At 36.4% G+C, this 19,863-nt stretch overlaps 1 protein-coding gene across 1 annotated transcript; it reads right to left on the reverse strand.

The window, feature by feature from the left end:
* Nucleotides 1-4,659: 4,659 nt before the first annotated feature.
* On the reverse strand, nucleotides 4,660-12,354 carry LOC126812209 (universal stress protein in QAH/OAS sulfhydrylase 3'region). The gene is made up of 4 exons (XM_050538463.2): nucleotides 12,143-12,354; nucleotides 9,559-9,645; nucleotides 5,412-5,506; nucleotides 4,660-5,144 (listed from the first exon to the last, which is right to left on the reverse strand). Exons 1-4 carry the CDS (start codon nucleotides 12,207-12,209, stop codon nucleotides 4,941-4,943), a joined length of 453 nt encoding a protein of 150 aa, XP_050394420.1. The 5' UTR covers nucleotides 12,210-12,354; the 3' UTR covers nucleotides 4,660-4,940.
* Nucleotides 12,355-19,863: the final 7,509 nt, after the last annotated feature.

Consider the following 19,863-nt stretch of genomic DNA (forward strand, 5'->3'; position numbering starts at 1 on the left):
TTCCTCGGGTAGTGTTTACTAATGTTCTGAGATCCATGAGAAGACGTTGTGTGGCAGTACGAGACGCTAGAGGAGGCCACAACCGTTACTAAACACTTTATTTCGATCGTCTCCAAGTCTGTGAATTTCATTTTGGGGGGTACTGTGACATCACAAATGTTATCAATGTCAAGGACTTTCGGCGTGAGACGTATTCTTGCTTTCTGTTGATGTCAAGGTCGTCTGTGCACAACATAACACTAAAATAGTTGCCTTAAACCAAATATTAAAAATCTAGTCCCAAAAATCCTGAGTGTCAAGTTTTTAAATTGGCTGAGTATATTAATTAATGAAATATAATGCCACCATTAATTTCAAGAGCGAAAATTCTACAATATTAATACAATACTCGTTCAGGGTGGATCAATTTGACTGAAATATTCAGCAAATTTCCTTTACATTATCTAGTTTTTAACTATTATAGTGAGAACTACCAGCTCTTTAATCTCCCATTATCTGGGTGGTCCACAGATAATGGGGAATCGCCACCCCAGATGTGACCAAGTTTTTCTAGACCTGTTTGGGGGGTTGGGATGGCCTAGTGGTCTAGAGTGTCACGCTTCGAGTTTGACCTCTAGCTGGCCACCTCCCTTTACATTATCTAGTTTTTAACTATTATAGCGAGAACTACCAGCTCTTTAATCTCCCATTATCTGGGTGGTCCACAGATAATGGGTAATCGCCACCCGAGATGTGACCAAGTTTTTCTAGACCCGTTTGGGGGGTTGGGATGGCCTAGTGGTCTAGAGTGTCACGCTTCGATCTCTAGCTGGCCGGCTTGCGGTTGTGGTTTCGATCCCTGGTGTGTGTGTATCTGGCTTGGAGATATGGGCGCTTTCTCAACCTCGTTGGTTTGCTCCGGTTTCCTCCCACAGGAAAGACCACTGCGCGTGCACCAAGATAATGAAAACAAGCCAACAGTGAGGCTGATGTCCCCCCGAAATCTTCAAATAAATAGATGACACATGTTAATTAATCGCACATCTATTTTTTTCAAAAGTATCAAGCAATCAAACTGATAATCAACTATACACTAAAGGCGTTTTTATCGACCACTGATTGGCCAAAGTGATTTGCATTCAATCAAATTTTCATCTTTAACGTCAATCTAATTCAAATTGGTTACCCTAATCCAACAAATTTATCGACACCGATTTCCGAAACGATTACATCAAATTGCCAAAATATAGAGAAATGTTGTATTTACCTTGTCTCAAAATTTCAGCTCAAAATATTGAGTCGTTTGGACATGAAAGTCAAAAATGCTTATCCGGACACGTAACCCTTTTAAGATTTTGGGTCAATTTTTTCGTTGGGCGACCTGATAATCGATTCTCGTTTCTTTAGAGGTCTATACAGTGAATGACCCAAGTGCTGTACTTCATAACGAAGGGTAAATTTCACCTACACATTATTTTTATAAAATAAAAGTCTGGTTTTATCCAGACACCATATAATACAGTTTGGACACTGGTTTCCATTTCCAGATGAAGACTGGTGGGTTTAAGTTGTTTGAAAACGTATGAAAAATATGGAGTTAGTTGCTCGGCTCTTAGGTAGAGGATTTTAAGGGATTTTAACACAAAATGAAACATTTTTATTCTCCAAAATATTATCAGGTTTGGCCCTTTAAACATACTACCTCAATTAGAAGCAGAGTTGTTATGTTCCAAAGGCTTGACCAATCAAAATGCTTATTGCTCCGTAGCCTAAGCAGAAAATTCTCATCATCGAACTTAATCAAGGTATTGATGTAATGAAACTATACACCAAGTTTCATCACTCTTACTTAATTAGAACTAAAGTAATTGTGTCCCAAAGCATCAACCAATCAAATTACTTATCTCTGCTTACCCTAAGCAGACCAGCGGCTGCCAGGCAGGATGCGCCCACATTTTCGAGAGATGGATAGAAAACAAGCTAAAACGAAAGGGATTTTTCCTACAATCAAGGGCCATAATTCAGGAAATTACAATTCGATATGCGCAAATATCAAAAGGACCGAGATCTTTGGGTTATAAAATTACATTCAAGTTTCAACAAAATCGGATAAAAATTGTGACCTCTATTGGGTCCACAACCTTGATATACCATATTTTTACGCAATTTGAGAACGAGGGGCGGCAATTTTGTCTGTCAGTTTTGGGCCGATTTTCACGAAATTCGAACTCAGCTGTCCTTAGGGTGTAATGGTGATATAATAATACGTTTTTTTAAATCGGGTAAAAATCATGACCTCTATAGGGTCCACAAGCTAAAAATGCAATTTTTCGTACAATCAGGGGCCATAATTCAGGAATTTACGTTCCGATATGCGCGAATAACGAAAGGAACCGAGATCTTTGGGTTATAAACTTACATTTCAAGTTTCAACAAAATCGGATAAAAATTGTGACCTCTATAGGGTCCACAACCTTGATATACCATATTTTTACGCCATTTTGTCTGTCAGTTTTGGGCCGATTTTCACGAAATTCGAACTCAGTCGTCCTTAGGGTGTAACGGTGATATAATAATACTGTTTTTTTAAATCGGATAAAAATTATGACCTCTATAGAGTCCACAAGCTTAATACGCGATTTTTCGTACAATCAGGGGCCATAATTCGGGAAGTTACGTTCCGATATGCACGAATATCGAAAGGAACCGAGATCTTTGGGTTATAAGCATACATTTCAAGTTTAAACCAAATTGGATAAAAATTGTGACCTCTACAGTGTTCACAAGCTAAAAACGTGATTTTTCGTGCAATCAGGGGCCATAATCCATGAAGTTACGGTCTGATACATGCCAATATCGAAAGGAATCGAGATCTTAGGGTGACAAACCTATATTTCAAGTTTCATTGAAATCGGATAAAAATTGTGACCTGTAGACTGTTCACAAACAATTGTGGACGGACGGACGGAGGTCCGGAAGGACAGACAGGGGCGACGACAATATACGTTCACATGAAAATGTGGCCATATAAAAATGCTCATCTTCGCAATCCATCAAGGCATTGACCTCATAAGCACCTACACCAACTTTGTACATTGTAGCTCATTAGATGGAGAGTTATTGTGTTCCAAAGTCTCAGCCAATCAAATTGCTTATTGCTCTGCTTACCCTAAGTAGAAAATGCTCATCATCGAACTTAGTCAGGGTATTGATGTAATGAAACTATACACCAAGTTTCATCACTGTCACTTAATTGGAACTAAAGTTATCGTGTCCCAAAGCATCAACCAATCAAATTGGTTATCTCTACTTACTCTAAGCAGAAAATGCTCATCTTCACACTCCATCAAGGCATTGACCTAAAAAACACCTACCCCAAGTTTGAACATTCTAGCTCAATTAGAAATGAAATGGGGGTTTAACGTCCTACTGTTCTGCTCCTAAACTGGGCTAATGAAGACGGTAACTCAAATAGGAGAGTTATTGTGTTCCAAAGTCTCGGCCAATCAAATTGCATATCGCTCTGCTTACCCTAAGCAGAAAATGCTCATTATCATGAGGCAAATAAATGACCATTTCAATTCAAACAAATGCTTTTTCGTATGTACAAAACATAGCCATTCCAGGGCACGGGGGATACAAATGCTCATTATCGAACATGTCAAGGTATTGATGTAATGAAACTATACACCAAGTTTCATCACTCTCACTTAATTAGAACTAAAGTTATTGTGTCCCAATAAGCAGAAAATACTCATCTTCGAACTCCATCAAGGCATTGACCTAATAAACACCTACACCAAGTTTGAACATTCTAGGTCAATTAGAAGGAGAGTTATTGTGTCCCAAAAAGTGTGACGGACAGACAGACAGACAGACGGACGAACCCATTTTAAAAGTCCCCTGCTTTCTTCGAAAGGCGGGGGACAATAAAAAAATGACAACTTGTCTGCGATATCACTTTCGATGGAAGCGAACGTTAAACACTAAGAACATAGACCAGTTTTTTGCATAGATTCTGAATCTGTGTGGTGATCAGGCGTTTAAGGGGGCGTTTTCGAGATATGGGGGGTCCAAAGTCTACAATTGGGGGGAAATGTGATATGTTGACATAAAAGATGGTCATATTATATATAAATAAAACAAATTTCTAGGACTGTCCATCTCTAAATAGGTGTATATAATGCTCTGGTCAACTGTTATGATTCGTGGGGTGTGGGATTGCAGGCATAGGCGTACAAGCTGGGGGGGGGGGGGGGCAGGGGGCGGCCGCCCCCCCATTTTGGGCACCAAATGCTGGGAAAATTTGGGCACACAATTGTATTTTGTAAAAGTTGTATAAAAAAAAGATATTGTGTTCTTGAATGTGTCCAATTTACAGCGAATTTATTATTATTATGTAACATACTAAGAACCTAACTACATTTTTTGGGCACCAACCACCACCGCCCCCCCAGTCAAAAATTTCCCCGTACGCCTATGATTGCAGGTGTGCGTGTGTGCAAGAGCTGTTGATCAGCCATTAAGAAGATATTTATCCAACTCATATTATGAACTTTGATTTTGAATCTTCTGATGAAGACTAATAATAAACTAATATCTAAACATGTCTCTGATTTACTGTGTATTTGATTTACACATTTCCAGATCTCTTGAAAAGTACCATTATAAAAAAGTTGTTTCCTTACTAATTTTTATTAAAATTAAAACATTTATTAAAATTTAAACATATATTAAACACTTAAAGTTATGCTAATAAAAGGTTTAAAATAATATAAATATTTGGTGCACAATAATGAAGATAATTGGTCAATAAATGAACTATATTATGATAATTCAAAGTGTGATGTAACATGTGTAAATATGCAATATACTAAATCCATTATAGATCAATAAAAGTGTATATATACGAGTATATATGGTGGATCTGCCTTAACCTAAGAATAACATCACAACTCAATTTAGTGTTTAGGTTTATGAACAATCATAACAGGGATATGTGAATGATGAAGGACACTATCACTAACACTTCCTACCAAGGTACGTCGTATGGTTCCCATGCCCCTGGAACCCATAACAATCAAATCTGCTTTATTAGTTTTTGCAGCTTTTACAATAATATCCCATGGCTCATTACCCTCTTCAATAAGAAATTCCACAGAAGTCTGAAAAAAAAAAGATTTGACTTACAGAATTTTATAATTAATGGAAAGAAAAAAAATATGTGAATAAGGTGTTAATGAAAAAGTTTGGTTTTTTTCTGTTTTTTTTTTTAAGATGTCGGTTGTCATGCAGAACAAAATGGAAGAAATGAATTCTAACAATTTCCCTTTAATTTACTGAAGTTTCATAGTCTGTAAATGAAACTACATTTGTAAGTAAGTTTTGAAATATTAACAATAAGATGTTTGTGTTTCTACTGATATACTTACCAGACCAGAAGTAGTCGCAAGTTTTGTATATGTTTCTTGTAATTGTTTTGCTTTATATTGTGATTCTTTCCACAGTTCTTCTAATCTGTGAGGACCTAAAAGATACATAATGGGAGATTAGATAAAGAGCTGGCACTTCTCACTATAATAGTTACAAACTAGATAATGTAAAGGGAATTTGCTGAAAATTTCTGTCAAACTGATCCACCCTGAAGCGAGTATTTAGCAATTGAATTTTCGGCCTAGCCTCGATCATCATTACTAAAGTTGGTACGGTACAGTTTCGAGTATCCATTTCATGATTAAATCAAGAATGAAAGTGGAGCAGCAAACATCGCAGGCTAGCTTTGACACCGAGAGTTGATTATGGTCTGGATAAGTTAATTAATTTCTAATTAATAATTTAGATAACATTTCAGGCGTAAAGAAAGACCTGCAATAGGTAGATTTAGCTCTTGCATGATGTATGTTTAAAAGATAGGTTGCCAGGCAACGTAACATACGCCCACAGCAGCTATATCGTCCGGGCAGTCTCTTGTTGGGCAGTCAACAAGAGACGTCACATATTTTTACTTTTTTCGTCACATATTTTTACTTTTTTCGGTTAGCCCCATGCTAACTTTTAACGCAGTGTATATTTTGCCGGTTCTTTATTCGGCAGTGTATATTTTGCCGGTTCTTTATTCGGTTCTTTATTCTTTATTCGGTTAGCCCCATGCTAACTTTTAACGCAGTGTATATTTTGCCGGTTCTTTACTTTATTTACCCTTTACTTTATTTACCTGTCACTTACCCTTTACTTTATTTACCTGTCACGTTGAGTTCGTGGGCTATTTTACCATCTAACATTAACCTAAACCTAACCCTAACACTAAACCACCAGACAGTTCTATTCGTCCTTTGTCTAACATTGCTTCTTTCTCCGTTTCTTATAAGGAAGCAAATAGCCATACTTAATTTCTGATGGTAGAAACTGGAGAATTATTCTTAAAAGAAAATAAGATAATAAATGTAAATTGTAGAAAAGCATTTAGAATATTATTCTATTTCGGTCGAGGGCGCATTTCTGCGGATTTTGGTCTTAATTTAAGTACTTAGACTGTCAGTGGTTTATGTTTTTCCCGTAAAATCGTGCTTCTGCACCGAACTTGAAAGACGAGTTGTTTTTAATGTTCCAAAATGGTGGAATATATCAGGAATCGACAACTGCGCATGTCGAACGGAAGTACGGCTAAATAGTAAATAAAGTAATTAACCGTCGGACGGCAAAATATACACTTCGAACTTTTAATATATACGAAACTTTTAACATCATTGATTTAGCTGTTCAAGTCATAAAGATTCATTGAAAATCAATATACTTGTTCGTCTCAAGACCTTAAACACTGAGTATTCATTTAAAGTCAATCGGATATTATCTTTAACCTCTAGAGCATCCACAAGATTTTTCAAAGTGATCAAGGGCCATAACTTTGGCAGTAAATATCGGAAATCGCTGAAAATCAATAGGCTTCTTCCTCTCATGACCTTAAACACTGTGAATAAATTTAAAGTCAATTGGATATTGACTTTAGCCTATAGAGCGTCCACAAGCAATTGTGGACGACAGACCGCCGGACGGACGGGGGCGACAACAATATACGACCACATTTCAATGTGGGTGTAAAAAAAAGGAAACATCTGAATTACTAATCAAGTTTATTTATTAGCCTTAAATCTGTCAGTTTTTCACCTTGAATGGAAATGAAATGAAATGGGGTTTAACGTCCTACTGTTTTGCTCCTAAACTGGGCTAATGAAGACAGGCATACACCATACATTTGTGCTATGAGGGAAATTTTGCCCGGGCAGCGGCGCTACGGCCTACTCTTCTATCGAATTCCAACTGCCAAGGGATCTTTTACGTGCACGCCAATTTGTACACCCGACCTCGGTTTTTCGTCCCATCCGAATGACTAGACAGCTGTCCTTGTCAGGCCCTCCGTCCTGCATCACTGACAAGGGGAAACCACGGCAGAAAATCTGGATGAACTTACTCAGTCAATGCATGATTTTAATTGGAGGATGTGAATTTAAGTCAGTGATTTCGTCACAGGTTTTGAGGGTTTTTCATCAAATTTTCTGGAATTATTTAGTTTTACACAGATTTATTGCTCCTGTCTCCTAAATCTTGTAAATGCTTTACTAGTCAATGTTGGAGATTTTTAAGAGGGAAACTTGTGGGATTGCTTGGCTACTTCTAAAGAAGAACCCTAGTAAGATGGAAGTAAACATATCTGTTTTTACTGGGATGTAGAGCATTGCAAGGACAATTCAAAGGCATACACGGATTATTGGTTGGTCTAATTTGAATACCTGCATTGATCTGATGTCTTAGATAAAACCATGTACAGGTATTGGACGCAAACACAAATGTTGAAAAACAACAATAGTTCATGTCATATTCAGGGTTACACCATAGAGTGAAAGTGAGAATGGATGGACTCAGTCTTAAACAAAGAAATGAAATGGGGTTTAACGTCCTACTGTTCTGCTCCTATACTTGCTAATGAAGATGGGCATACGTCATACAGTGTGCTATTAAGGAAATTTTGCCCGGGCACCAGCACTTTGGCTTACCCTTATATCGAAAACCAACTGCCAAGGCTTCTTTTACGTGCACACCAATGTATACACAGGACCTCGTTTTTTTGTCACATCCGAACTACTAGACCGCTGTGCTTGTCAGGCCCGCACTACTGCACCACGGACAAGAGGAAACCACATCTGAAAATCCTGATGAACTTTCTCTGCCAATGCAGGGATCCAAACGCGACCTCCAGGCTAGCGAGCCAGAAGTTTTTAGCATTTGCCTGTACTTACATCTAGATGGAAGGTTGTAATTCAGAGAGAATAACAGTATACTATTTAGGTTACAATATTTTTGACTATAAATATGCTTTACTTACTTACACTACGAATTAAGGTACTTTTTTGTTTTAATGACTGCCTCATATTTATTCTATTGTAATATTTGAAATTGCAAAATACGTATTTTAGTACCATAGTTAAAAGCAGGTATTTTCCATAACATTTCAGTTAACGTAACTTTATCTGTAATGAGTATTTACCAGATCTCAAGAGGATGTTTACAATACACTTATTATTACTAGTTCAATACCCTCACAAACAGTTTCTTAGCTTAAATAAAAGATAACAAGTATAAGTAGGTTACTACACAATTTAGGACATGCTGTTGAATATTTGCCTGTTAGTTTCAGATATGTGAACCTTCTTAACTAACACACAATGTACATTACCACAAAAATGAATAAAATTTTATTTAAAGAGGATTTTATTTTTTATCTAAATTTGTATTTATTTATAATTATTAATGATATCTATGGTGAGATCTAGCTATATTTACAATAAACTACGGCCTCCTAGACTGCACGCACTAGCCGAATCAATCGGCAAAGAATTGCAGCAGAATGAGATTCGGCAAAATGAGTGGACTCACTGGGTGAATCCTTCGCCTGATTCACCACTCTACTGCATCACCTTTCATGTCACATATTAAACATGGCAGCGACCATGTCTTCAAACAATTATGTGACTTCTCGCTATGAGTCGTGATTGGCTAATGAATTCTACAATCGGGCGAATGCTTAGGCAAAGCGGACACACTAATGGGTACACTAGGCAAATTTTGGCGTTGATAGATTTTGCCAAATCATTCGGCTAGTGTGTCCACCACTTTAAAATACAAATTTGAAATGATAGGGAGTAGTGTATACAGAAGACTGTCAGTAGCTTTAAAATTTGTTTACATATATCTTTGGTATGTATACATACAATAAATATATTATCATCATAGACATAGTAAAATGATCTATTTAAATAATTCAGTATTAACCTTTTAACATTCACGTGAATTAACATCTTATATAATGTATTCAAATTGAAAAGTACGGTAACCGATTTACAACTGCACCTTCAACTTTTATTTTTGTGCCAGCTGACTGAGTAGCAGAGATAAGTAATTTTGATTATGGACTTGTCGCATGAATAAATTTATATAACATTTATAGCTACATGTATGAAAAATAGGCAGAGTTAGCTGTTGTATAATGCATCATAAAGACAAATATAACTGAGAAATACTTACTCATCATTCGAGCCATATCACCCCAGTATTCAGGAACATGGATAAATATAACTTTATTGCCTTGCTTGTGTATTCTTTCTAAATACCCTAAAAAAAATATTAAATAACACAACTAAAACTATATTTTTTTCCCTTTTATTGTTGTTATAAAAAGGAATGAGCTCGAATTGCAATTCATGGTGGGGTTGCAAATTTAACAAGAAAACTAAATTTGAAACTAAATAGACTAATATACATGTATATTAATGCAAGTAGAACTTAAATATGCTGTTGATATTTTTGAAGAGTTTTTCAGTGATATGTGAATCATCTTCATTTATATTCCAGAAATCTGTTAAATTTAGAGAACAATTTGAAATAAAGTGTCAAGCATTGTTTAAAGATACATTATGTTAGATAAAGAGCTAGCCATTCTTGCTATAATAGTTCAAATATAGATAATGTAAAATAAATAATTTGAAAATTACATTCAAATTACTCTATTGCAAGCAAAGATATTAGCCTTTGAAGGTTTTCAAGACGTGTGCAATAATTTCAACCACCGTACTGGTTGTTCGAAGCTAAGTCTCGCTCCTCCCTTTTAAGCTTAAATCAAAATATGGCTGAACTGTCCTAATCGATTTAATATTGGAGAAATCCGATGCCATCAAGAGTTGGTTATGGCCTGAATAAGTTAATTAATGTCTAATTAATAATTTAGAAAACATTTCAGAAAGACCTGCAATAGGCAGATTTAGCTCTTGCATAATGTATGTTAATAACACCACAGTGTATTGCAATACCGGTAAATGTACATTGATTCAACAATATATTGTGCCAGCACTATATTAAACTGTTGCCATTTTGAGACTAACATGTTAATTTCTATGCGTCCACATTTCTACTGTAGAAGCATTTTGTGTCCGTCCATCCATTCACATTTTGTTTGTGGACACTCTACAGGCCACAATTTTTATATGATTTTAACAAAACTTGAAACATAGGTTTATATCCCAAAGATCTTGATTCCTTTCGATATTGGCATGTATCGGATGTTAACGTCATGGATTATGGCTCCTGATTGCACGAAAAATCATGTTTTTAGCTTGTGGACATTCTAGGTCACAATTTTTATCAGATTTTGATGAAACTTAAAGTATATTTTTTATATGGATCCCAAAGATTTTGGTTCCTTTCTATATTCACGCATATCAAACTGTATCCTCCTGGATTATGGTCCCTGATTGAACAAAAAATTGTGTTTTAAGCTTGTGGATCCTCGAGCGGTCATAATTTTTTATCAGATTTGAAGAAAACATTTAAATATATCAGTGTTACACTATAAAGAAACTGAGTTCAAATTTTGAGAAAATCGGACCGAACTTCCCGACAAAATGGCCGCTCCCTTCAAGAAGTCACAATTTCTTTTATCTGATTTTGATGAAACTGGAAATATATGTCTTCAACACCCATGGTCCCCCCTTACCAGATTTCAGCAACTGGGATTTACACTTACCAAGTCACCTGGTACTAGGGGGTGTGATATCTGGAGACAAGTAATTTCAATTCAACTTTTACGCCGAGTTATAGTCAAGCCAAATTTAAAATCCCAAATTTTTTATGCAGATTTAGCCAATTCAAATTTGTTGAGACCCTCCATCTCACATGTTTGTTCCCAAAAAGCGGAATTACATTGCCCGAGAAAAGGATGACGCTTCACCGAATGAGGGGGAAGGGGAACCTACACCTGTGAAACCTGGTAAAACTTAATCCCATTAGTGTAGACCCGGTTTCAGAATAGTATGAAATTTTATTACAACCACGCAATGTGAGTAATCAGTCTGAAGAGTCAAATGAAAATGGGTATACGGTGGTCGAATGGTTTAATGCATTTCCTTTAGATCATAAGGTCTGCAATTGCATCAAGTGGCATGGTTTTGATTCCAAGCTTATATGTGACAAGTAGGGTCACCCGTCCAACCTTCTGGGTTTTCTGTGGGTATTCCGGTTTCTTCCCACAGCCGAAGACCCCTACGCAAGCGAATTATTGAAATAAAATTAAAGCATATGTTAGTCCCAAAATGACCTATATGTGTGAACTGATATAAACCCGATCTCTCTCTCACAAATGAAATTAGTTACTCATAAAACATGTTATCTATCAATGCTTGCATATCCATCATTTTATTTCCTTCGACTTTTAGAAATAAAAAAAAAAATAAAAAATTCACATCAGACTGGATATTTTATATTGCCGAGATTCCTGATAAAATATTTAATTCAATATCATGCAGTACCTACATTATAAATTATATTGCTCTGTATAAATAATACTTTACAATTTATTGACAATGTTCATTGTAATATTGTGTGCTTTACCATACTCCTGTATAACCATGAAGTTCCGTAATAAAGCATTATTATAAAATTATAAAGTAGTAATTGTTATGTACTAAGTAATTCCACAATGGAATTTGATTGATTATATTATGAATGAATTATGCGGGAACGGCATAAATGTACATGTGGATGGAATGTAATGGATGGACACACGTCACTAGAGCCAGTACACTAATAATAATATTAATGATCAACTTATACTTACAATGTACACAATAATCAGAATTTTCACTTGGATCTACTGCGATGAGAACTGTAGATGTTTGTGCCATAATGCGTGACTCGAAAACTTACAGAAAATATGCAATACCAAAACACCGCAAGGGCTAGTCGGAAAGAAACTCTTCAGGTTGTTGTCGGTAGTCTACAAATCGGCCCTGTAAAAGTGTTTACGCTTTGACGATGTGTGACCTTCACATTCATGTGGTGATTGGGGACCAATGAGGGGTAACTAGAAAACATTTGAAATGCTGTTGTGTTTTGTATGACCTTGAATATGATCCCGAAGGGCGAAGATAGGAAAATTTTATTCGGTAAAGATTGTATATTAGAAGTCAGGGCCTACGGAAAACGGACGGCAGTTTCTGATTTACAAATTAGGACCTTATCAATTACATATATTATAAGACCTACTTATAGACCAAGAGCCAGTGACGAAAAAACTGCCTCATAAGTAATAGAAGGTTTGACCATATTAATTGGCAGCTATTGATAGGGCAAATGCATCCAGTCTTACAAGGTTCCAGTGGGGCATTTGGCTGGGAAGGGCAGATAAAAAGGGCCAAAAAGGGCTAAAATTTGCCTCATAAGTAATAGGATCAGAATTAGTTCTAAAATGTTGCCATACAATGTATGAATATAAAAAATATAAATCTGACCGGAAAAAGTGGGGCCATGCCCTTTTCTGACTGGCTTAAAAAGTGCCGACGGGGGCCAAAATTTGCCTCATAAGTAATATAGTTGAAATTGGTGCCAAATGTTAGCTATGTATGAGCCGATTCTAAAAATATCAAATCTGACTGGTTTCAGTGGGGCACGTCCCTAATCTGACCACTTAAAATCTGCCCGATCTGCCACGCCCACAAAAAAGGTCCAAATTTGCATCATAAGTAATACGATCAGAAATAGTTTTGAAATGTTGTGGTGCTATATCTGAATATTAAAATGCAAAATCTGACCGGAAAAAATGGGGCTACGCCCCTTTCTGACTGCCCTAAAAAGTGTGGACGGGGGCCCAAAAATGCCTCATAAGTAATAAGATTGAAATTGGTGCCAAATGTTAGTTAATTGTGAGATTCTTCCAAAAATATCAAATCTGACTGGTTTCATTGGGGCAAACCCCTAATCTGACCACTTAAATGTGCCTAATCTGCCACGCCCACAAATAGGGTCAAAATTTGCCTCATAAGTAATATGACTGAAACTGGTGTCAAATGTTAGCTGTGTATTAGTCGGTTCTAAAAATATAAAATCTGACTAGTATCAGTGGGGCATATCCCTAATCTGACTACTTAAATATCACAACCCACCACACCAGCAAGGTGAATACACATTTTGTTATCACTTAAAAGTTAAATCTACGAACTGAAATATGATTCAAATTTGTGTCAAATGTCTGTGAGTAGGTTCTGTTTGACTAATAAACCTTTCAGAACTTTCTATATCTGGCCTAATGTACACTTGTTAAATGATATAATCCATATGTGCAACAAACAAACTTTTCTATTGTAGGAATATCTTCGTCATTCATATATTGGTGGCATCCAAAGTTGGAAAATTATTCTTGGGACTCTGAATTGCCCTAAGGACCTTTATTGGACAAAACTGCCCCATTCTGAAGAATGCAGCAGTGTAGTCACAGTCAGTGAACCAGTGAAAAGCTGGTACATCACTGCGTAATGATGGAACTAATTGTCTCAATATATCTCAAATTATTTTGCGACTGTATTCCAATCACTATCCGCACATTTCCAACACAAGGATTTCCAAGTAAATTGATCATAACATATGTTGCTATGGAACGGACAATATTATGTTTGGGCAGGTTTGTCGCAGCTATATGAAAAAGCATTCTTGAATCTGCGTCTTCGTGCATACATGTCAATGTAGAATCCTTGTTACACTAAAGAGACCCGTTTACATTTGTAAAAAATAACACTCCATCCAGAGTTACATACAATGGCAAATAGTCAGTACTCATTCAATTGTTACCTATGTACCGCACAAGAGATTTTTGAATCCTGATGTAATTTGATGATGGCAGTCTCATGTTTGGACCTGAAGTGGTGTATTCTTGGTCTAGATCTAAAGAACCAGCACGTCTATCTCTCTCTATGTCCTTTATCGATGTTTTTTAATTTCTGTCAAATACAGCATGGATCTCTTGACTCGACACACTTAAAATATTTTAACCAAAATATAATGAGAAATTGCACCAAATGTTGCTGTGAGGTCTCCAAGTAAATGAAGAAAAACCATTCCATCTATCACTGTACAGTCAATGCATTTAGGCTCACGAGACTATTCTGCTTTCAAGGGCCTCCAAAAGTAAAGATGTTTGAGTTGATATCATGATTTCATATGGCATTGTGTGAGCGGATAAGATATAGTAATCATCAGGTCTAATTTATTTTCGATAAAGCAATCTACTCTTTATATCATTCTCCATTTTCAACTGTAGCCTACATCTTGCCGTTCTTTTTCGTTTGTTTTAGGTACCGTTAGATGCAATTGGGTTTGGTTTTGACCGTTTTATGGGTTTATCAAATCAGGAGGGGTCTGCAATAACTTCTGAAATCAATTTGTCACGAGACATGTTACCATTTTCAAAAACGTTTAAAAGGAAATCTGTTGATTAATGTTAATTAATATATCCTGTTGCGCATTATTCTTGAATGGATAAGACATGTTTACAATTCTTTCAGTAATTTCGATGCGATGTGCTGTTTTCTTCTGAATATGAGCTTGTCTCAATTCAGAAGTTACATCTTTAGGTCTGGAAATGTCTAAATGTTCAAACTCCAACTATAGTTGCCCTCATATAATTTATTGAGATATGGACCATCTCTGTCTAGCTGCTATGGAATTTCTATGATGATACTAATACCTGAAAAACAATTAGCAGCATCTGCATTAACTGTCTGTTCTACGTATGGGAAGGACACCTCTTTGGAATTTGTCAGATCTTCCAGGATGTGTTGCAACCAGAGAATCCATCTGGCATAGTTTGGCTGATATAAACTGAAGAATAAACTTGACATTTCAAAGCGGCAGTATGTAAATAAGTTGTTACCAACATCAATACCTTGTGAAAAAAGGTAAAATATTCGAATTGGCTGTTTTCCCATGTTCACTGGCCAGTGTCTTTTGTGCATAATCAATTATTTCATTCATTTCTTTGGAAACATTGAAGCTGTTGAAGAATTTGGTTCACAAAACTGTCTGAAATGTAATACCTCCAAAGATAAAGCTAGCAAAGGGTGGATGCGTTTACATCGATTATAGTGGGTACCTGCTAAAAATCAAGTAAGAGAACCATCAGCTATTATCCCAGCTTCCCTCAATTACGAATGGTCCTTCAGATTCTCCAATATGCTTCCCAACAGTTTTGAAATATGTCTTTGATAATAATAATAATCTATTTATAAAGCACTGAATATCCAACAAACTGGTTGTTCAAAAGCACTATCTACCATTATGAAGAGGTTGTAAAATAAAGGACTTTCTGCAGTCTGAATTGTATATGCCATCTTTGCAATAGCCAAGTCATATATCACTATCATGTTTTCCTAACCAAACTCGTCACCATTCTGTTGGAATCTCTTCATTGTTTCCAAAACAAAATCGAGGGAGGTTGGAGTTTGATTGATTTAAGGACGATAACATATTTGTTGTTGAGGAAGGTTATTTTTTACCACAAGTGAATTCCATCCTACCCACATTTGTGTATTAGTAGTTTCTAATGCATGTGATATCATCCATGTGACATCCAAAATCTTGCCATCTGCACAACTACTAGGAATAATAGATCTTCTGTGATAAATCCACTGTTAGTCATACTAAGCTTCTTCCTATATGGTTCCAGATTTAAAAGGATTGGAGTAAATGACCATCTTGTCCGACAAACAGGAAGCTGGTTATAATTGTCAGTTGTTTCAGTACAGGTAACCAAATAACCAATGATATCTGTGGAACCATACCCTGTTCTTCCTGTGAACTGTATGTTAATTCGTCTCCAGTTCTTCAATGCCGTTGTAACTAATACAGTGTCCATAACGATTTAAAATTAAAATATCAATTACTTTTCTTCGGCTTCCTGTTATACTCTTCATCGCCATTACAAGAGTCAAATGTTTGGACGGTTTAATTTTGCCACACAAAACATTGTACATGGCATCTTTGGACCGAGCAACTAACTCTATATACATGATACGTTTTCATCTTAAACCCGTCGTTTATTATATAAAAACAGGAACAACATGTTTGGTTTGGCTGAACCCCACCCCCAACCCTTTTGAAAAATCATGTATCCAACCTTGTGAACAGCCTCGTTCTGGTCAAAATACCTCGTTCCAAAAACATAGCAATTAAAAAAAAAAATACGTTTTGGAACTCCAGACAAACGTGGCATTTTGTTTTTACCACGTTACAACGTGGCAAAATTGTGGCAAAAATTTTATTAGCACGTTTTTGCCACGTTTGGACGAAAATGCCGAACGAGGCATTTTGAGGTTTATAGTGCTATGTCACAAATCTTTGCATTTATCGATGATTTTCTGAGAACACCTCTTTAATGGCCTCCTCAACATTCATTCTATTGTTATAAATGACATTTCCTTTAGTATTTGATGATAATAATGTCAATTTCTCTGATTCAAAGTAATTCACTATCTTCCTTTCAAAATTGAAAATAGTAAAATCACCAAATATATTATTATCTTTGCTGCTATCCTCCGAAAACAGATTTGCAATGTACTGATTATACAGTTCTTTTGTTGAGTATACGTTTTCTTCTTCAATAATAGATTCTTGTAAAAAAAAGATAATGCCATGAAATAATGTAATATTATATTTAAAGGAGATAAATCGCTATTCTTTGGCACCTGGAAATGGACACAAATGGGTCACATCACTTATAATAATGTAATATGAATGTATATAAACTGATTTACATTCAATCGTTTTTGTTTTACTGTAATTTCTAATCACTTATGTTAGGCGAAATAAGCGACGAGTCCGAATTGAATGGCAGTCTTTGGCATCTGGTTATTCCAGTCTACGCTGGTAGTATTCTCCTACATGGGATATGGTTAGCCTCGTTCATCACGTCGCTTCATACAAATGTTGGATATCAGAAACCCAACTTTTCAAGGGTAAGATATCAACATCAATGTTGATTTAAATTGACCATTAATGTAGTGCAATGTAGAAAACTGGGGATGATATTGAGTTCAAGAATGATACCACTTGGAGGTCAGTCGTGCTGTATTGAATTTCCACTATGTTGTTGAAAACTGCAAATTAATAGTGGGGGCGTCAAACTATTCAGCATGAGTATTCAACCTTTGGGTGGGTAGTGACAATTAAGTGGTCAGATTAGGAGTTTGCCCCACAGAAACCCATCAGATTTTATATTTTTAGAACCGACTAATACATAGTTAACATTTGGCACCAGTTTCAGTCATATTACTTATGAGGCAAATTTTTACCCGATTTGTGGGTGTGGCAGATTAGGCACATTTAAGTGGTCAGATTAGGGGTTTGCCCCAATGAAACCAGTCAGATTTGATATTTTTAGAACAGTCTCATAATTAGCTAACATTTGGCACCAATTTCAATCTTATTACTTATGGGGCATTTTTGGGCCCCCGTCCACACTTTTTAGGGCAGTCAGAAAGGGGCGTGGCCCCATTTTTTCCGGTCAGATTTTGCATTTTAAGATTCAGATATAGCAATACAATATTTCAAAACTATTTCTGATCGTATTATGATGCAAATTTGGACCTTTTTTGTGGGCGTGGCAGATCGTGCAGATTTTAAGTGGTCAGATTAGGGACGTGCCCCACTGAAACCAGTCAGATTTGATATTTTTAGAATCGGCTCATACATAGCTAACATTTGGCACCAATTTCAACTATATTACTTATGAGGCAAATTTTGGCCCCCGTCGGCATTTTTTAAGCCAGTCAGAAAAGGGCATGGCCCCACTTTTTCCGGTCAGATTTATATTTTTTATATTCATACATTGTATGGCAACATTTTAGAACTAATTCTGAACCTATTACTTATGAGGCAAATTTTAGCCCTTTTTGGCCCTTTTTATCTGCCCCTCCCATCCAAATGCCCCACTGGAACCTCGTAAGACTGGGTGTTTTGAATTTGCCCTATCAATAGCTGCCAATCAATATGGTCAAACCTTCTATTACTTATGAGGCAGTTTTTTCGTCACTGGCTCTTGGACTATTAGTAGTGCTCAATTTACCGGGAACAAGCGAAAAACATATACCGTGGCTAAAATATGCTACAAATCGACCCTAGTTTACTTATGCAAAATCAGCGTTCGGCGTGCCCCGGTTAGAAATGATAACACTGTTATAGGTTGCCAGGTAAAGAAACATACACCCACATCAGCTAAATCATCCGCGCAGTCAACAAGAGCATATTTTGTCTTTTGTCGGTAATGAAACAGTTATAATAGCCTACACTAAAATTTGATTATGCAATTATCAGAAAATCATTAGAATTTGTTTGGCTTCTAGTTCTGCCCCATGCTAATAGGCCTATACAAAACATTTAATATCATGATCATGGATTTACTTGTTCAAGTTATCAAAAATCAATATATTTGTTCGTAAACTCTGTATCAATCTAAAATAAATCGAAAGATGACTTTGGCCTGTACAGCATCCGCAAGATTTTTCAAAGTAAACAAGGGCCATAACTCTGCCAGCAATTATTGGAAATCCTTGATAATATATAGGTGTCTTCATCTGACATCTCATGACCGTACACACGGTGTATAAATTCAAAATCAATAGGATGATAACTTTGGTCTCTTGAGTATCCACAAGATTTTTAAAAGGTGATCAAGGGCCATAACTCTGGCAGTCGGAAATCGTGGAAAATCAATAGGTTTCTTCAGGCTGATGACAGTTAACACTATCTTTAGGCTCTAGAGCATCCACAAGATATTTCAAAGTGATCAAGGGCCATAACTCCGGCAGTGATTATCGGAAAACGGTGAAAATCAATGGACTTCTTCGTCGCATGACCGTAAACACTGTATAAATTTAAAGTCAACCAGATATTAACTTTAGCCTACAGAGCGTCGACAAGATTTTTCAAAGTGATCAAAGTGCCATAACTCTGGCAGTAATTATCGGAAGGAAATCATTGAAATTAAATGGATTTCTTTGGCTCGTGACCTTAAACACCGTGAATAAATTTAAAATCAGTTGGAGATCAACTTACTTTAGTCTGTAGAGCGTCCACAAGCAATGTGTGGACCTCGGTTTTTTTTCCGTCCCATCCGAACGACTAGATAGCTGTCCTTGTCGGGCCCTCTGTCCTGCACCACTGACAAGGGGAAACCACGGCGGAAAACCGATGAACTTTCTCGGCCAATCCATAGGGATCACACTTAAAACAAACACATACGAAAAACGGTTTTTGCAAGATTTCGTTTTGATGTAGATAAGGGCCTGATTTTAGCCAAATATATTAGTTGCTCATAATAAAGACCCCGTCTTCATTAGCCCAGTCTGTACAGAAAAGTAGAATGTTAAATCCCATTCAGTTTATTTGCAGCCAAAACGGGTTTTATTTTATTATATTTATCCCATCACTGAATAGCGCCAATAAGCCGTGATACGCTTCAAGTATTTTGAACAAGTACTGTTGTTAGCTTCAACCTGCTTTGAACTTTTG

This window comes from Patella vulgata, chromosome 2, assembly GCF_932274485.2.
Source record: "Patella vulgata chromosome 2, xgPatVulg1.2, whole genome shotgun sequence".
In the NCBI taxonomy this organism is placed as follows: domain Eukaryota; kingdom Metazoa; phylum Mollusca; class Gastropoda; family Patellidae; genus Patella; species Patella vulgata.

Bases quoted from the DNA above. Each gene is read 5' to 3' on its own strand.
- LOC126812209 (XM_050538463.2), bottom strand. From the start codon at position 12,209: ATGGCACAAACATCTACAGTTCTCATCGCAGTAGATCCAAGTGAAAAT. The intron at 9,646-12,142 runs GTAAGTATAAGT...TATTTTTTTTAG, and splicing joins TTCTGATTATTGTGTACATT to GGTATTTAGAAAGAATACAC. The intron at 5,145-5,411 runs GTAAGTATATCA...TTTTTTTTTCAG, and splicing joins TTGCGACTACTTCTGGTCTG to ACTTCTGTGGAATTTCTTAT.